General features: G+C 37.8%; 1 protein-coding gene across 4 annotated transcripts in view; it reads left to right on the top strand.

The window, feature by feature from the left end:
- Positions 1 to 18429, top strand: part of plxnb1a (plexin b1a) — an 84870-nt gene that overhangs the window by 49262 nt on the left and 17179 nt on the right. For 3 of the 4 annotated variants that reach the window (XM_039652647.2, XM_039652648.2, XM_089124148.1), the window contains 14 exons: positions 1288 to 1470; positions 4475 to 4603; positions 4997 to 5097; positions 5187 to 5319; positions 6346 to 6502; positions 7716 to 7824; positions 9708 to 9816; positions 11299 to 11967; positions 13145 to 13279; positions 13421 to 13543; positions 13897 to 13990; positions 15305 to 15471; positions 17597 to 17748; positions 17924 to 18029. In XM_039652647.2, coding sequence (XP_039508581.2) covers positions 1288 to 1470; positions 4475 to 4603; positions 4997 to 5097; positions 5187 to 5319; positions 6346 to 6502; positions 7716 to 7824; positions 9708 to 9816; positions 11299 to 11967; positions 13145 to 13279; positions 13421 to 13543; positions 13897 to 13990; positions 15305 to 15471; positions 17597 to 17748; positions 17924 to 18029 — 2367 coding nt within the window. The remainder of the gene's footprint in view (positions 1 to 1287; positions 1471 to 4474; positions 4604 to 4996; positions 5098 to 5186; positions 5320 to 6345; positions 6503 to 7715; positions 7825 to 9707; positions 9817 to 11298; positions 11968 to 13144; positions 13280 to 13420; positions 13544 to 13896; positions 13991 to 15304; positions 15472 to 17596; positions 17749 to 17923; positions 18030 to 18429) is intronic. The other variant, XM_039652649.2, reaches the window with a different exon arrangement.

Here is an 18429-nt window from a genome sequence, read left to right on the forward strand (position 1 = left end):
TTGGGTGTTACTAATTACTAAGTAATTAGTTTCTGTAATTTAATTACTTTTCCCTTGAAAATGTAAAGTAAGGGATTACTCTTAATTTATCTGTAATTTAATTACAGTTACTTCTGATGTAATTGAGGTAAATACTGTGTATAGATCAATCCGATCTCACAGCGATTCGTATGCATTTTATGAGGTATCTCAATTGTACGACCGCACTCGTACAAATTCGTAAGAATTATTGTAAAATATGTATGAAAAAAGTGTGAAATTTCTTGAGATCAGACATAAAACATTAGTGGGTTTAACATCAAAATGTATTGTCTGCTGTTAAAAAGTATGTTTTTATAATGTAACCTTCTCCATGTTGGTCAGTTTAAGGATAATTCATGCAATTTTATAGAATTTATTTGAAAGAATTAAAACAGATTCATGTATATCCTTGTACTATTCAGCTGGTTGAGATTGATATGGGATTTTGAAAGTAATTAAAAGTAATTAAATACTTTTTAGAGAGATTAATTAGTACAGTAATCTAATTACATTGTTGAAGAGGTAATTAGTAACTAGTAATTAATTACTTTTTTTAGAGTAACTTGCCCAACACTGGCCATATTCTTGAAGCCGCACAATATATATTTTGTTATTCTGCTAACTTTTATAAAACTTTATGGTGCTTTTTTGTCAGTTTATGGAGCTTGACAGACACTGGTCCCCATCAAGTTTCATTGACGTTAAAAGAGCAGCTGTAACATTCTTCAAAGTCTTTCATTTTATGTCGCACAGAAAAAGAGTAAGTTATATGGGTAAAAAAATAACACGTTTCATCATTTTAAGTATGATGTTACTGATCCAGAGACAAACACCACCACCCAAATATATGATTCTTAGTTTCTTGCAAATCCTCAAACATTCAAAAACATTTTCCTGATCCCCATATGTTTTTTAGTCTTGTACACAAACAGAATCACAGTTCACTTATAATAAAGAAGGGAACATGGCATGACATTCAGGCTAGATTTTATCAAAGACCGCTGGAGCAGATTTGATAGCATTAGTCTCAAAGAAAGGAGCAGTCTTGCCATCCTTAGTGTGAGACCAAGATAATCTTCATCTAATCTGGCTTTCTGAACTAAGAGGATTTGACAGCCTTGAGGCAATAGTGCAAGAACTAAACCCTTACGGTACAAAAAACCCCTGAGATTTGCTGAGTTTATTATTACACAACATGAAACTGGATTATGGCATAACGGTTTTGCCAAAACCAAAGTCACGAAAACTTGTTATTGTGTCCCGCAGAACACCCTGAACGCTTATCCCTGTGGCTCGGACCACACCCCGAGCCCAATGGCCAGCCAGGAGCCAGTTGAAGCCGAACCCGTATTCAACAGCCCATCCGCCCGTCTCACGGCTGTCGCCGTTAGCGTTAAGGAGGGGCACACTATTGTGTTCTTGGGTGACTCCAAGGGCAATTTGCATAAGGTATGTGACATGAAAATGAGCTTTTTTTTAACTGGTCATTTCTGAAACAATTTATTTATGATTTATTGTATGCCTTTTAAACCGCTAGGGAAATATTAGTCCACTTAATATGGTAATATTATCTGTCTACTTAAGCAGGAAAGAGGTTTTGCCTTCTGGGCGAATGTGTCATAGCAAAGATAGTGCTGAAACAGCATGTGTTTTCTCAGTCGTAATGCTCAGCAGCCCTCACCACAAACCACGTTATATAAAACAGTGGATTTGCAGGGTTAGCGATTACTCAGAGACTACTAATCATTTTGACTAATTTTGACAATGCTTGTAAACTCAAAGGGCTCGTGAGCTGAAATTACGCCTAGGCCTCAATGGTCAAAGGTTAAACAGTAGTGTTTGGTTAATTCTAGATGACATTACATGACCCACACCTCCCTATGACAGTGAAACACTGTTCTCGGCTATTTTGACACATTTTGGCAAGTCCTTGTCATTGTTCACAAGCGTGTGTGACATTTTTGATGTGGAAGGCAAGTGACGCTTTAGACGACAAAGTTTTTGAAAAGCCGTCATCACTATATGCATAAGGTTTTAAAGTTTGGCTATTAAAGTGCCCCTAATATGCTTTTCATGTAGTGTGTAATAAAGCTGGTTGTTAATGTAAAAGGTCTGCAAAAGTTTTAAAGATAAATATAATTTACCTTTTATCTTTTTCTGAACTACCGAATCAAGTCGTCAGCAATTCCAGTCTCACTTGCGTAACATATCTATGTAGGTTTGTTACAAATTTGCATAATGCCAGCTTATGGTTTTCATTGGTTGTCCGTAAACAGCGTCTATTTTGAAACACCCTCAAACACAGTTGTAGCTGAGGCCTGGAAGAGTTTGGTTTGTGTTGTCGACAATATCAAGAATGTTCTCTCCATTCTCTAAACATTCTCTATGATAATTTTTTTGTCTCTTTCTCTCTCAAACACACACAAACACTTTGGGTCTCATTCATGAAACACGAGCAGAGCGAATTTTTGTGTAAATCATGTGTAAAGTGGTTCTGGCGTAAATTTTCAGATTCATTAAAATGTTCGTATTTTCCAAATGTTAGCTGGTAAGCAAGAAATCTACACCTGATCCCAGCCACGCGTAAATGGTGCGCTTAACATCCGAACGTTTTGCTCATTAATAAGGCTGCATTTTAATTCACCTTAATTGGGTACATATTTAAACAGCAATTTGAAAAACAAAATATTTAAATTGTAATTATATACGGTTTTTCTTTTTACTTTTATTATGAGAGCCAGTAATAGCAGATCTGGTGATCGATGGCGGTCCTTCTCCAGTTTGAATACGATTTTTCCGAAGTGAGCTAATTCGTTTTTTGCTGTCAAGTTTAATGTCGAAACCATTTTCTTCTCACTTCTGGGACTGTTCGATTAAGAGATGAAACTCCATTAACTGCATCTGTAATATGCTGCCAAGCTTCCTATTTTTAGGACCTGATAGGCCACTATGTACGCTTGAAAATAAAATTGGCATTTAAAAATAAAACTTCAATTTCTGCATCCGAGAAATCTTTCTTTTTCATTCGCATTCATGTTATTATATGCCTATAGATGTCAGTCATATATAATGGGCGGGATTTATGGTAATTGAGAATGAACGTGCACGCCCATCCTATTTACGACTGGTTGGACTTCTCTAACACACACACATTTCACTATCACATCTGACGTTTACGAAGTATTTGTGAATCAGGAGAAGAGTTTTCGGGAAGGTCGCTTTACGCGCAAATCACTCTTATATTTACTCGTATATTTACGAATGTTTCATGAATGAGACCCATTGTCTTTTTCTCTCTCACACATATGTAGGCTAGTTATAAACTCTTTAGGCCGTGTGTCCACCAAAGCGTTTTTAGCCAGCTGAAAACGCTAGACGCTCTGCTGAAGACGCCGTGCTTTGGGCGCTTGAGAGCGTTTTGGCAGCGCAGCGTTTTTTCCGTTGAGACGTTTCGTTGCTATGATACGGAATATATGCAGCAGTTGAATGTTGTGACAGTTGGTCTGTGTGGTTTTAGTCCCGCCCCTCCTCCACTGTGATTGGACAGCTGGGTAAAAAGTGACAGTGATGAGCGCTGCGTTTTATCCAAAGTTGAACATTTTTCAACTCCCAGCGACCAGTAAAAAACGCTGGGCGCTTCAGCGTGGAAAGAAACGCTCAGCACCTCGTCACGCTCATGGCGTTTAAAAAACGCGGCGCTCCCATTGAAAACAATTGAAAACATACGCCAGGCGCGTGGAAAAACACTTTGGTGGACACACAGCCTTAGACTTTTGATGAGTAGTGCTTTATTTTTAAAGTTTGTGGGTAAGAATCGTGTAAAAAAAATAAAAATAAAAAAAATCTAAAAAAAAAAGTCTCCCTTATTTTCAATGATCAATTTTGACAGCTATGCATGCAGTTATATCTCCTCTAACCCTGCATACACTTAAATACACACAAGTCTTTTCCGTCTTGCATAATACAATAATGATGCATTGCATGATTCCTCCTGCAGTAGAATGTGGCTGACAGTTTGTCAATGCTAATCCAGTTAAAAGGCAAACCTGAATGGGCGGAGTGCGTGAGCAGCTCTTGGTGTAAGGTGTCTGAGACTCTTAAGCAGGAGACCTGCTCCTCTGATGGAATTCTCACTATTCTAATCTGGTTTGCTGAAATCGACCCCAGTTGTGATAGAATTCAAGAGGCATTAGGCACCTCGCTCGGATCCTTGCACGTCCTTTTCCTTTAATAGCGCTAAACCTTTTCAGGAGACACTTTCAGCACTTTTAGTTAGACCCGTCCGCATCCAGTTCTCCTCGTGTCTCTAAGGTGTCCTGTTGCAATTGATGTAGTTTCATAAGCCTAAATATGCAATTAAACCTTGAGAAAGTTCTTAGGAGCCATTGTCAGGTTTCTTATTCAAAATCACTGTTTTCGTGGTTTGTTCATCGTGCTTTTTATCTCATGATAGGTGTTCCTGGGAAACTCGGGAAAGGAGAAAAAGTACTCCACCCTTCTCATCCAACCTGGTTTGGCCATCAACAGTGACTTACTGCTGGATTCCACCCATAGACACGTTTACATCATGACCAGCCATTCTGTGAGTTCAAAAAATCATGCCATAAGTACACGACCACTCAAAAGTTTGGAATAATTAAGGTTTTTCAAAGTCTCAGTCACACACTCTTTTTAATACTTGTCATTGGTTAAGACAGACATAAATGGTGTCCAATAGTAATGGTTTATGAAAATAAGACAAAATATGGAGATACACGGTTTCTGACAATATATATTTTTGATTTTTGATAATGTTGTTTAAATAAAAGAGAAGAAATGTATATCCTGTATGATATATATTTATGAAAATCACCAAAAATAAGTGTAAAAGTGCATATTGAGCAGACTGACTCACCGTATGCCTGTAGTGAAAACTCTGGGTCATCCCTGTGTGATGTGTGAATAAGTGATTTGTCCTGCTGTGCCGTGTGGTCAGGTGGAGAAGAGGCCAGTGGCAGAGTGTGACAAGCACACGGATTGCACTTCCTGTCTGGCAGTGAAAGACCCTTACTGTGGTTGGTGTGTTCTCGACGGCCGGTGAGTTTCGGCTTGGGCTTTATTTTAGGAGTATTTCTCTCTATCTGTCCGTTATCTTACATGTGTCATCTTTCTGCTCACTCCTCCAGGTGTGGGATGCGTTCAGACTGTAGGCTGGGCTCGGTTGAAGGTCATTGGCTGTGGAGTTTTGATGAGCAGCAGCAGTGCTTGAAAGTGGAGTCACTGAGCCGATATAACGCCAGCCTTGGAGAACAGAAACTGGTATAAAATCATTGAGTCCGAAATGATGATGTTGTGAGAATTTCAAAGCACCATCAAAATGCAGTCCCCCTTCAGCCCTAAAGCAATTCCATTGGCTGATTAGAAATCCTACAATATGTCAATTAATGTCTTTTATGCACTACCATTCGTTTGAGTTCGAAAGATGTTTTTATGGTTTTGAAATGCTCACCAAAACACTAAAATTGTGATATTTTATTACAAATTAAAATAACTGTTTTTAATTCTAATATATTTTAAAATGGAATCTATTCCTGTGATGGCAAAGCTGAATTTTCAGTCCCTCAGAAATCATTCTAATATGCTGATTTGATGCAAAAGAAACATGATTATTACCGATATTGAAAACATTTCATATTTTTGTGCAAATCATTGTTCTTTGCTAAATAACGGTTTTTTTTTTTTTTTTAAACACATTCATTTGAAATGGGAACATTTTGTAACTTTTTAAATGACTTTACTGTCACTATCAATATATTGCATCCTTGCTGAATAAAAGTTTAAATTTCTTTCAAAAAGACCCCAAACTTTGAACAATAGTCAAGTCAAGTATATTTATATAGCGCTTTTCACGATATAGATTGCATCAAAGCAGCTTCACAGTATCAATAATAGTGAATATGTACATAATAGTGTATATGTAAGCAATAAGGTACGAGAGGATGTGCTTTATTGTGAATAAGTAATGGCTGAAGGGCATTGTTAGGCACGACGTAAAGCGGAGTAATAAAATATCACAATATTTGTTAAAAAATATCACAATATTAATGTTTTTACTGTATTTTGGAATGAAAAAAATGCAGCCTTGGTGAACATAGGACATTTCAAAACCATAAAAACATCTTTTGAACCCAAATGATAGTGCATAAAAGACATTAATTGACATCATTCTAATCAGCCAATGGAATAAGACATAATAAACCCAAAACTAGATATCTGGAATGCATGGTTTTGTCTTATGGGCAATGATTTTGAGACTACATTCATGACTAATGTTTCTTTTTTCAGATTGCTGTGGATGTCCTGGGTTTGCCCAGTCTGTCAGAGGGGGACATGTACTCATGTTTCTTTGAAGACGCTGAGACGGCTGCTTCAGTCCATGGCTCCACAGTCACCTGTGCCACCCCTGAGGCCCACAGACTTCCCACTGTACAACAGGGAGAGGGTAAGACAACCCTACCTTGAGTCATTCCCTTTGAAATCTGGTTTACATGTGTACTAACCTGTGTGTGGACCGTTTCATGAGTTGGGAAATCTTTCTGTGATTGACGTTCCATTTGATTTAATATCATTTCAGTCCAAGATTGACTTGCCTACCAAATTTATTAATTAAAAAAAAAAATTAATCAGCACGGACTCATTAAATTGATGAAAAGTGACAGTAAATATATTTATAATATTACAATGTCATGTTAAGTTCTATTTCAAATAAATTCTGTTCTTTGAACTTTCTATTTATCAAAGAATCCTGTGGGAAATGATTATGGTTTCACAAAAATATTAAGCAGCACAACTGTTTTAAGCATTGATAATAATGAGAAATGTTTCTTGAGCATCAAATCAGCATATCAGAATGATTTCTGAAGGATCATGTGACACTGAAGGCTGGAGTAAATGATGCTGTAAATTCAGCTTTGATTGATCACAAGAATAAATTACATTTAAAATATATTACAATAGAAAATGCTCATTTAAAATTGTATTGATATTTCACAAAATGACTGTTTATACTGTATTTTTCAAATAAATGGCAACTTGGTGAGCTAAGAGATGTCTTTTTAAAAACATAAAAAAAAAATTCTGACCAACTCCAAACTTTTGAACAGTAGTGTTCGTGTATATCCCTGTACGATCACACTGGTATTCTGGTCATGTTCTGGTTTCACTGACTTCCTCTGTTGGTATGTGGAAGCATTGCACTAGAATGTTAATGATATTAAGTGATTGGGGAAATAAGCTGTGGATGGTGTTTCTAACTTAGTTGACATGAAACAAAAGTTGCAATAGTCTTTTTTTCCCCTATTATGACGTACAGTATGTTAGTGAAACGGCTTCTTGGGCAAGAAAATAATGTAGGCTGTTGCTATTGGTGGATCTCATGTGAGTGACAGATTGTCCCGCCCTCACAGCAGTGAAAACATCATCAGAGAAAAGAAGAGCTGCAAGAGGGAATGGAGTTACTTACTTTAAAAAAATAATAATTATTATGGACACAGAAAATAATTTGATGGATTCGGAAATATTACATTAAAAAAACATTATGAATTGAACATTTTGATTTCATGCTGACTTGTTTTTGTGACATGAAGTTCCAGTGCCATAATATGCATATAGCCGTTTGATCTAGACTTCTCTCTCATGTTTATGCTCTACAACAGATTCTGTGTCCGTCACACTGTCCCTGCGCTTCCGGACTGTCACCGTAGCGGGTGCAGACTTCACCTTCTACGACTGCTCTGTGGTGCAGCAGCTCTCGGGCAGCATGCCGTAAGTCACGTCAACTCTCATGTGTTTTAGCTCCACACAGGTAAAGCAATCACAGAAATAGAGTACTTTTTTCATTCTTAAAGAGACAGTTCTCCAAAAAAAAAAAATATTTACTTACCCTCATGTCATTTCAATCTTGTACTGTTTTTGTCCAGTGAATGTCAGTGGGGTATGGAAGCTTGTTTCTGGCACAGAATAAAAAGAAATAAAAATAAAAAACATAATTGTGAATGTAAGTCAGAATTTTGGACAAATCCATTATATTTTTCCCATAGGGATTTAAAAAAAAAAGTCGGATAAAGCGTTATAAGCTATGAGGTGAATCATAACATTACAAACTCTGATACAAATAATGCGAGTACTAAGTACTGTTTACTTACCGTCTTTAGTGAGGGAAAGAACTACAATCCCATGAAGCATTGCAAAACAGCATGATGGAATTAAAAATGTAGAAATATAAAACTGCTCTTTTTAAGATATATATATATATATATATATATATATATATATATATATATATATATACAAATAGGTAAGTATTTTGAGAACTTGGAGAGATCAACTTGAATATATTATTTTCAGTGCTTCATGTGAGTGGGCAGAGCTAAAGAGCTGTGTGGAGTTTTTTTACTCTGATTGGTGGAATTTTGTGTTCAGCATAATGACTACTCATGACTAATTTAGTTTTTCATCACGAATTTCACCGTTCAACAATTAAAAAAATAAGTTGAATTAATGTGGGCTGATGGCTTCAACAGAACCAAATATCAACCATTAACAACCTTGTACCTCACACTAGGTCTGTTTTTCAAGGTTTATAAGTTACTGTTAAAAATCAGTTTCCCTATGGAGAAAATTGTGTTTTTACTTCCAGAACCCGACTGTTGCACTCAATTGTAAGATTCGCAATAGTCAGAAGAAAAAAAAATCATAATTGCGACATATCTCACAATTTGGACTTGATAGCTCTCAGTTCTGGGAAATAAAGTCAGAATTGTGAGTCACAATTGCTTTTTTTTATTTATTATTATTATTATTCCGTGGTGGAAACCAGCTTCCATAGTGGGGTCCAATGTTGTTTTGGACTACATTGACTTTAATTATATGGAAAAACTAAAAATTATTGTACTATAGCATAAATCAGGGATGGGCATTGCGGTCCTTGAGGGCCACTGTACTACAGAGTTTAGCTCCAACCCTGAAAAAATCACCTGCCTGTAACTTTCTAGCAATCCTGAAGACCTCGATTAGCTTGTTCAGGTTTGTTTCATTAGGGTTGAAGCTAAACTCTGTAGGACAGTGGTCCTCCATGACCAAAGTTGCCCATCCCTGGCATAAATATCCATTTAGTGTCATGCCAACATCATCATCCAAGAGCAATATTAAAACATCCATTGGTTAGCGACTGTCATTTGTTGAAGAATGTCCCAGAGGCGTGAGAGGGGCAGGGCAGCTGTCTCTCTCTCTCTCTCTCTCTCTCTCTCTCTCTCTCTCTCTCTCTCTCTCTCTCTCTCTCTCTCTCCGGACCTCAGTAACATATCCCTGATGATTTAACAGCTGTTTCCCACATTCCACCATTCCATAGCCCTGCCATATCCTCTGCCCTGGCCATCCTCCCTTACCCACACACCCCTGCTGACAGCCGCTGGTGGGACGGCTCTCCCTGATGCTGTTTTGATTTGCGATGTGGGAACGCTGTGAACTCAGCTCTATGTTGTTTGATGAGTTTAGGGGAGTCATGTGTAATTGTCGAGCTCAGCTATTTTGGATGCAGGGCAGCTTTACTCTCTTCATCTTAATGCTCAGAGGGGTGTAGATGGGTTTAATTAATGCAGTCACTCCTAACTTTTGGCCCATTATTTTCCGTCTTCTTGTGTTTTTAGGTGTAGTGGTTGTGTGAACAGCCGTTGGAAATGTAACTGGTGCATCCACCAGCATGTGTGCACTCACCGGTCCACGTGTGACCGTGGTGCGATCATCTACAACCAGAATGTAAGTTTTTGGTAGTACCCTATGTGAAGTCATATCAGTGAGTTTGATATGCTGTGTGTAATTGTGGTACAGTCCAAAAGTCTAAGACCAAGAGTGCATATTTTGCATGGGTCTAAGTGAAAAGTATTTCTTAGCTAATTGGTATTTTAAAAGAATACTCCACTTTTTTTGGAAATAGGCTCATTTTACAACTCCCCCAAAGTTAAAGAGTTGAGTTTTACCGTTTTTGAATCCATTCTGCCATTTTTCTGATGTTTAGAAGAATGTCAGAGACAGTTCCTGGTCTCATTGACTTCCATAGTAGGAAAAAAAATACTATGGAAGTCAATGAGACCAGAAACTGTCTGATTACTGATATTCTTCTAAATATCAGAAAATCGTCTGAATGGATTCGAAAATGGTAAAACTCAATTGTTTAACTCTCGGCGGGAGTTGTAAAATGAGCCTATTACCAAAAAAAGTGGAGTATCCCTTTAAGTTTTTTATATCTACTCTACAATTCAAAGATTTAGGTTTGGTACCATTTTTTTAAAGAAGTCTCTTATGCTCACCAAGGTTGTATTTATATGAGCATAAATGCAGTGAAAATAGTAAAGTTGTGAAATATTACAAATTTAAATAAACTGTTTTCCATTTGAATAATTTTTTTAGATTATTTTAAGAGATTTTTCAGCATCAATACAGTCACATGATTCTTCAGAACACATTCTAATATGATGATTTGAAGGAAAATTATCAATCAATTAATATACAGTTTAAGAGAACAGCATTTATTTGAAATAGAAATGTTTTAACATTACAGTGATGTGAATAAGTTTGGACACCCATGCTAAAGTTGCCTAAAAAGAGGAATAAAAAGTCATCTTTTGAATATTGATCTTAATGCCTTAATTAGAAAAATGAGGAAAACTCCAACCTTTAAGGACACAAATTTTCTTTGTGAATGAATAATGTATCATAAATAAATAAATGTTTTTCCTTAAAATATAGGGTGCATAAGTCAGGACACCCCTATGTTAAATTCCCATAGAGTCAGGCAGATTTTTATTTTCGCTCCATCGATCCATGAAATAACTTGCTTTTAAAAATAAAAATCTGCCTGAAGTGAATGTATAAGATTAGATTTGTCCCCGTTTTTCTTTTTGTACAGATTTACATAATTGATTAGTGCAAGTGTATAATTAATGAAAATAATTATTATACAATTTGTCATTCAATTTATTTTGTTAAAAATGTAGATTTACTTTCAAATTGGCTATATTCAATATGGTCTCAGACTTTCGGACCCCACTGTATGTGTTTCCACTTCCTTTTTGCTTTGAATAACCATTTTTGGTTCCTATATGTAACACTTGCTTGTGTGTTTTATGATTTTTAATTTAGTTTAATTCAGCATCATTGTTTATTGTTTCGAGTCTATTTCAGTTGCCATTTATTTAATTTTTCCCCTCATTCTCTCTGTTGTCCTGTGTTCGTCTAAAGTTCATGCTCCCCACATCTGCTCCTCAAACGATAAAAGACTTTGACGCGTACACGTATACCACCTCAACACCCACGACAACAACCCTCTCGACCACTGAGGTTGCCATTACAAGTGAAGCCATTGTCCTGACTACCCCTCCCACTACACCAGAGCCCACTGCCGCCCCCACCACACCTCTGGAAACCACGACCCCACTCACCGGTGCACCCACTACCCCCAACCACGTCACAACGTCCTCCATGCGCCCATCCAGTGCCACTACAGAGCCAACCGATTCGTCCACAGAGGCAACGACCCTCTCACAAAATGGCTCTTGGGTGGAGGAGCGCATCCAGGTAGGTTTGCTGTCAACACCGACCCCGCAATCATACGAAGAACTCGTGGGACGTTCATCGCATGAAGAGGCCGCTGAAGTGACGCTGCCCTCATTGAGAGCTGGGGAAGTGGTGACAATGGGGCCGTTGAGTGAAGCGCTGCCCTCATCCTCCACTGAAGTGGTCACCCTCTCGCAGGCGGAGATGGATATAGATGCCCTCATAGACACGGGCGTCCCGGTGTCGTCAGCCAGCGCCCCCTCTGGCGACGGTGAGGCAGGGCCTGATTCATCCGATTTCCCCCTCGCTCCAGACACAGACTACCAGTCAGACTCGGATGACCTTTTCCTCCTGGTGAGTGTGGTTCCTCGGGGGAACTCTGCTCGCATGTTTGCGCTGCAGAGGCTGGAGGTTGAACGTACCTAAAGCGGGAATTATATGCGTGAATGATGGGATGTATAATTAAATAGATGAAAGCAGCTCTGCTCTATTACTAATTTAACCATAATTATATATTAAAGGTATTTAATGTCTCAACATTAAAGGGATGTTCTGGGTTCATGATGATGTTGATTCGCACAGAAATGAATTTTGACTCATCTATCGGTAGGATAGTTCACCACAGAAAATGAAAATGTTATGATCATTTACTCACCCTCATGTCATTCCAAACCTGTTTGACTTTTGTTCTTCTGTTGAACATGGAAAAATATATTTTATAGAAATGTCTCTGTTTTTTGTCCACCTGATGAAAGTCAATAGAGTCCAAACTTGTTGTTTTCGACCCCATTGACTTTCATTGTATATACAAAAAGAGTTTTTGTTATGTTACGACGTGAGGATGAGTAAATGATGACCGAAATCTCCACCAAACAGGGAATCTAAGCAAGCAAAGATAAGAACACCGTAGTGCCAGCCCAATCCCATGAAGCACTGCAAATGATGTTATCTAGTCAGCTATCAAACTACTTAAATATTTGTATGCATATTATTTCTAAACATATTTAAATACATGGTTCTGAATGTAACCATGGTTTTTATTTTGATTATATCGTTCACAATGCTTCATGGTATTGTAGTTCTTTTTCGTAGTTCTTAAGTACACTGTTTTGTACCTTTTTGTTCAATTTTCCCATACCTTTTTGTTCAATTTTCCCATACCTTTTTGTTCAATTTTCCCATACCTTTTTGTGTCAAATCAATGTGATGTGAAGTGATTCACCTTATAGCTGGTAGTTGGTTCATGGCTTTTCATTCTTTAACAACAACAAAATATTAATATTTGAATGAACAATTAGTGAACCCAGAACATGTATTTAATCATTTAATTTGGGTCTAGTGGCTGTTCCCCATTTGTCTTTATTTGTCCATTTAGTTTTTTGTCTAATCTGTGTCTAACATGCTCACTTTTGTTGTTCTGTCAGTCATTGTTGCTAAATATAGCAGAAGCTAATTCCTTGTCTGCTCCTTTGAGTCCTTTAAATGCTGTGGTGTGTGTAATGAAGTGTATTGTCCATCTGTGTGTGATCAGGATGAAGAGAGTTTACTGATGAGCAGGGGTTCTCACGCCTGTCCGTGTGTGGAGAGCATCCAGGGAAGCTCTCTTCTGCCTGTCAATGTTGCGAGGAAGATCACTCTGGTGGGACGCAACTTAGACCTCTATCAGGTGATGCAAGATCTCGAGGCTTGTTGGAGCTTGATAGTCCATGGTCAGACTATGACTATGACTATGATCATAATGTCTAGTTATGCTTACGTAGCAGCATGTATTTGAAATATAAATATTTTGTCTGTGTGTTTTTTAAAGGATAAAGATCTTGATTATCAGTGTGTGTTGGTGATTGAGGGCCAGTCGGTGGTGGTGGATGCTTATGTGGAAGTGGACGAAACTCAGCCATCTCTGTTCTTCATTACCTGCCAGCTACACCAGGTGCGCGAGCACAACCTAAATGCTACTTTAAAGTGGTCATCAATAATTGCTAGCAAATTCAAGCTATCACCATGTTAGCAACGTGTTAAAACATGTTAGCAACATGTTAAAACATGTTAGCAATGTGTTAAAACATGCTAGCAGTGCTAAAACATGCTAGCAACATGCTGCTAAATATTAAAACATGCTAATATCATGCTTGCAAAATCATGGTTGCAAAATGTTAAAACATGCTAACATGTTAGCAATGTGTTAAATAATGCTAATAGCAACTGTTAGCAATACTGTTAGCCTACATGCTGTGTACAGCTTTGTTATGGTATTAAAAATGTTATTTGTTTTTTGGTTTCAAGTACTCCTACTCTACTGTCGTGGAGGAATACAGCAGCATGATTTCAGTCAGGAGGAGGGACTCCTTCCAGATGGATTACCCAGCGGACCTGCATGGTACGTTATCCATTGTTTGTGTCGACGGGCTCTTAGCTTTTTTGAATATGCTGTTTTCTGTTTGGTCATCGATACACTGTTAAGTTTCAGGAGGAACAACTGCATTTAAATACAGAAGTGAGTCCCCTAAATTGTGTGTACAGAACCCAAATGCTCCCGAAACTAGTTGTAACCATAGCAATATCCGCTAGAGCTGTGGAATATAATCGTTTTTACGATGCATCACGATGCTGATGGTGAATGATTCTGCATAAATGCATTAAAAAAAAAAAACAATTTTTAGGCATATCGATACATATAATGTACTGTTGTATTGTAATAAAATAAAGTATATAAATTGCATATGTCCTTCGGAAGAAAAGCACTTGCGTCTGACATTATGACACATTTATTCCTCCGCCAAGCAATGTAGTTTCAAAGAGGTTGCCAAGCAACACATGCAGCAACAAAGAATAACAAATGGCAGTTGCGCAGTAATACTAATGTAATGCGGTCACAAGTGTATGTTTATTGAGTAAATTTACAATGGCTGCTAATGCAGCTCAACCAATCAGAATCAAAGACCGGAACTATCCATTTTATCATAAAGCAGACATTTAGGCACATTTCAGTTTTTGAGAAAAGAACATGCATGAACATGCTTTATGTTAAAAAGAATTATTACGTGCAAAAAGCCATGCTGACTGACAAAGCCTTGCTCTTCACTGGATAACTTTTGTACAATAAGACAGAGTATTTAAGCTGTCTATCACTAGCAAAGCTTGACAACAATCCTAAGACAACATGTTAAAACATGTTAATTCATGCTAGCAATGTGCTAATCATGTTAGCAATGTGTTAATTCAAGTCAGGAGTGTTAAATCATGCTAGTAACCTGCTAATTCATGTTAATAACATGATTAAATATGCTAGCAGTGTGTTAAAACATGTTAGCAGTGTGGTCAATCATGTTAGCAACAACATGCTAGAAACATGCTAATTATGCTAGTAACGTGTTAAATCATATTAGAAACATGCTAATTCATGTTAAAAATATGCTAAAACTTTCAGAAAAGGCTTTGTCAAGCTAACATCACATTTTGTTTTCAAATTGTACTTATCTAGTATTTAATTAATAGACTAAAGACCTTTTTTCATTTGATTTAATATCTGTAATATTTCTTAATTGGATGCTTCTTTTAAATAGACTGAAGTAATATTAATGAAGTGTGTGTGTGTACAGAACAGGATAAAGCACTAAAAGGTGAATTGGCAGCCCAATTGAACTGCAGTGTGTACGTGGCTGTTGTTTCACGTGTGTTTTTATCTTTGCAGTACGGCTGTATAACTGCTCCGTGGGTCGCTCCGACTGCAGTCGCTGTCACACGGCCGATCGCGAGTACGGGTGCGTGTGGTGCGAGGGCTCTCACTCCAGCTGTGTCTTCAAGAGCTCCTGCACCGACCGCGTCCAGCAGACCTGCCCCGCACCTCACATACACACGGTGAGGGACGTGCGGCTTTCCTTCTGCTCGCTGTCTGCCCTTCGCAGTGTGCTTAGTCAGTTAAAGTGATAGTTCACCCAAAAATGAAAAGCCTGTCACCATTTACTCACACTCATTCTGTATTTTTTCCCCTCCATATCATACAAAAAAAAAATTATTTAACCCTTACATTTTTGTGTGAACTGTCCCTTTAAGAAATTGAAATAAAACTGCCAGGCTAAACAGCATTGTACGATTTTTCATCTGAAATATATATAATCATCCTTGAAGGAGTGACCCTTGTCCTTTAAATGTAGATGTGGTACTGTTTCTCTCCCGAGGGGCCGCCCTTTCCGTGCTGACCTGTGTGTTTGTACAGTAATTGTTTTGTCTACTGGATTTATAAATCAGGGCATATCAGATCACAATGAGGTCGCATTTGTAGGCCGGCATACGTCATTGAGCCTGCATCATTTCAGTAAACTGACAACTACATTCCAAAGTCATTAAGAAATTACCAGTTATGCTTCACTAAGAATAACAGTCAATTTAATAATGGTTACTGTTATGAAAGAAGACATCCTTTATGAAGTATGCAAACCTCTGGAGGATGCAACCTTTGAAATGAGACAGCTAATATTTTACCTGACATGGTGAACTAGATGACATTTGCGTGCAGTGACGTAAACTTCTTACTGAAGAAAACATGAGTAATGTTGCGGGGGTGATGTGGTCGTTAGTTTGTCTAGAGATTTAAAAGCTGTTTTAAAGAGTGTGAATGTGCGTGTGTGCTCTAGGATGCAAGAATGATCCTATGACTGAATCTGGAAATAAAGCAAAATTACTGAGGAAAAAATGAGAATTAGTCGTCTGATGCCATGTCTGTAATTTTTAGCAAAACATCTAGCATTAATTCGATCTCAAACAGATTGATTCGAAAAAGTTGTACCTCAACCACGTGTGTGACATCCTTAACCAATGTGGTTGAATTACAAATTTGTGACAATACGGTTTTGGGAAACAGTCTTGACTACTGTAGCTGTATTGATGCATCATACTATAGTAGTTAAGCATTGGGTTAAGTAATTGTATTGGAAACGACAATCTACACACAATCTGTTCGAAATTTCAAACCAAAACTGGACCAATCAGCTGTGAGTAAAGTGACATAAGCCACTCCCCCTGCATATCTCTACCACTCCCCCTGTATAAGCAGTTTATAATGAAAAACATACAAAATCCATCTTTTGCTGCTAATTATTTATTATATTTATATATTAATTATATTTCTGTATCATTCATATAACAATATTCAAATAATTATTATATTAATCGACAATTTTGAATTTATGTTAATATAAATATAAATACAAGTTTAAAAAATTAAATTCATTCTTTTTTTCATAACGATCTCATCTTTTTTTCATAATGATCTCATCTTAAAACAGAGAAGTACATTGATTTCTGAAGGATCATGTGACACTGGAGTAATGATGCTGAAAATTCTAGTAGCACCTCATTGCAGTACACGAGATTCAGGGGGCGGATTTGGATCCAGATCTAAGGGGTGGAGATTGGTAGGAATTAGGGGTGGGGTTAGGGATCAGGGGGCGGAGATGGGTTTGCTTAGGGGTGGGGTTAGGGATCAGGGGCGGAGATGGGTAGGATTAGGGGCGGGGTTATGGATCAGGGGGCAGAGATGGGTACGATTAGGGGTGGGGTTAGCGATCAGGGGGTGGAGATGGGTAGGATTGGGGTGGGGATAGGGATCAGGGGGCAGAGATGGGTACGATTAGGGGTGGGGTTAGGGATCTAAGATGGGTATGCTTAGGTATATGTAAGGTGGATTTCGTGTTCTGCAGTGAGGACCATCTCGAAAATTCAGCTTTGCATCACAGAAATAAAATACATTTTTAAAATATATTCAAATTGAAAACACTTATTAAAAGTGTTATAATATTTCACAATATTAGTGTTTTTATTGTATTTCTGATCTAATAAATGTCCCCTTTCAGAACATAAGAGACGTCTTTCAAAAACCAAGTCTCGATTCCCTCATGCAAAGCAAATTTATGGGATTTTATTTCTACCCGTTAAATCATTGGTATTATGATTACACTGATTACTCATTTGTGTTTTGTCTCAGATTGAGCCTCTTTCTGGTCCAGTGGAGGGGGGCACAGTGTTGACGGTGTCTGGCTCTAATCTGGGTCAGAGAGCTGAAGATATCCAGCAGTCTGTGACCGTAGCAGGCGTCCCCTGCACCGTCATCCCGGACAGATACGAGGTGTCCTCCAGGTAAATCCACATCACATGATCTGACTGTTTCTGATCTTGTGTGAGGGCTTGCTGTATATTACTAGCCTTCGTTAATGACGTTGTATTAATGGCTTCAGGCGATTGAGTTCACAGTGTGATGAAGAGTATTGACCCACTGCACTGATTGATGGGAGGTCTGTTTTGTGCCTGTTAGCATTGTTTGTGAGACCACAGCGAGCGCAAGGGAACTGAGCGGGCATGTCTCGGTGCAGGTTAAAGGCGGAGGAATCGGGCAGTCTGCCCAGCGCTTCCGTTACCAGGTAACCATTAATCCATCGTGCCACTAAAGGGATAACAGTGGTTTAGCAAGACTGAATGATATGCAAGGAATTCAGTCAGTGTTTATTAAAGGCAGGGAGGTATTTGACTGATTTTAAACACTGGAAAAATGGATTTTCTTAAACGGTGTTTCTGTCTTGTCCTCCTTCAAATCTTATTTTATTTTAAGAGAATTATGTTCATGTTTATTTTTCCAGTGGTGATTAAAGGAGGAAATATAATTAGATTTACACTTCAAACAAGGAGGGAAAAAATTACGTTTTGCCAGTGGAGTGAGAGACTTTCTCATATAAGAATTGTTAAATTTTCTCATAAACAATTCTTATACAATTTTACAGTTTTTTATTTTATTTTTTTATTTTACAAAATTGCAATAGGTAT

Source organism: Pimephales promelas, chromosome 20 (genome assembly GCF_988280905.1).
Source record: "Pimephales promelas chromosome 20, fPimPro1.hap1.1, whole genome shotgun sequence".
NCBI lineage: Eukaryota > Metazoa > Chordata > Actinopteri > Cypriniformes > Leuciscidae > Pimephales > Pimephales promelas.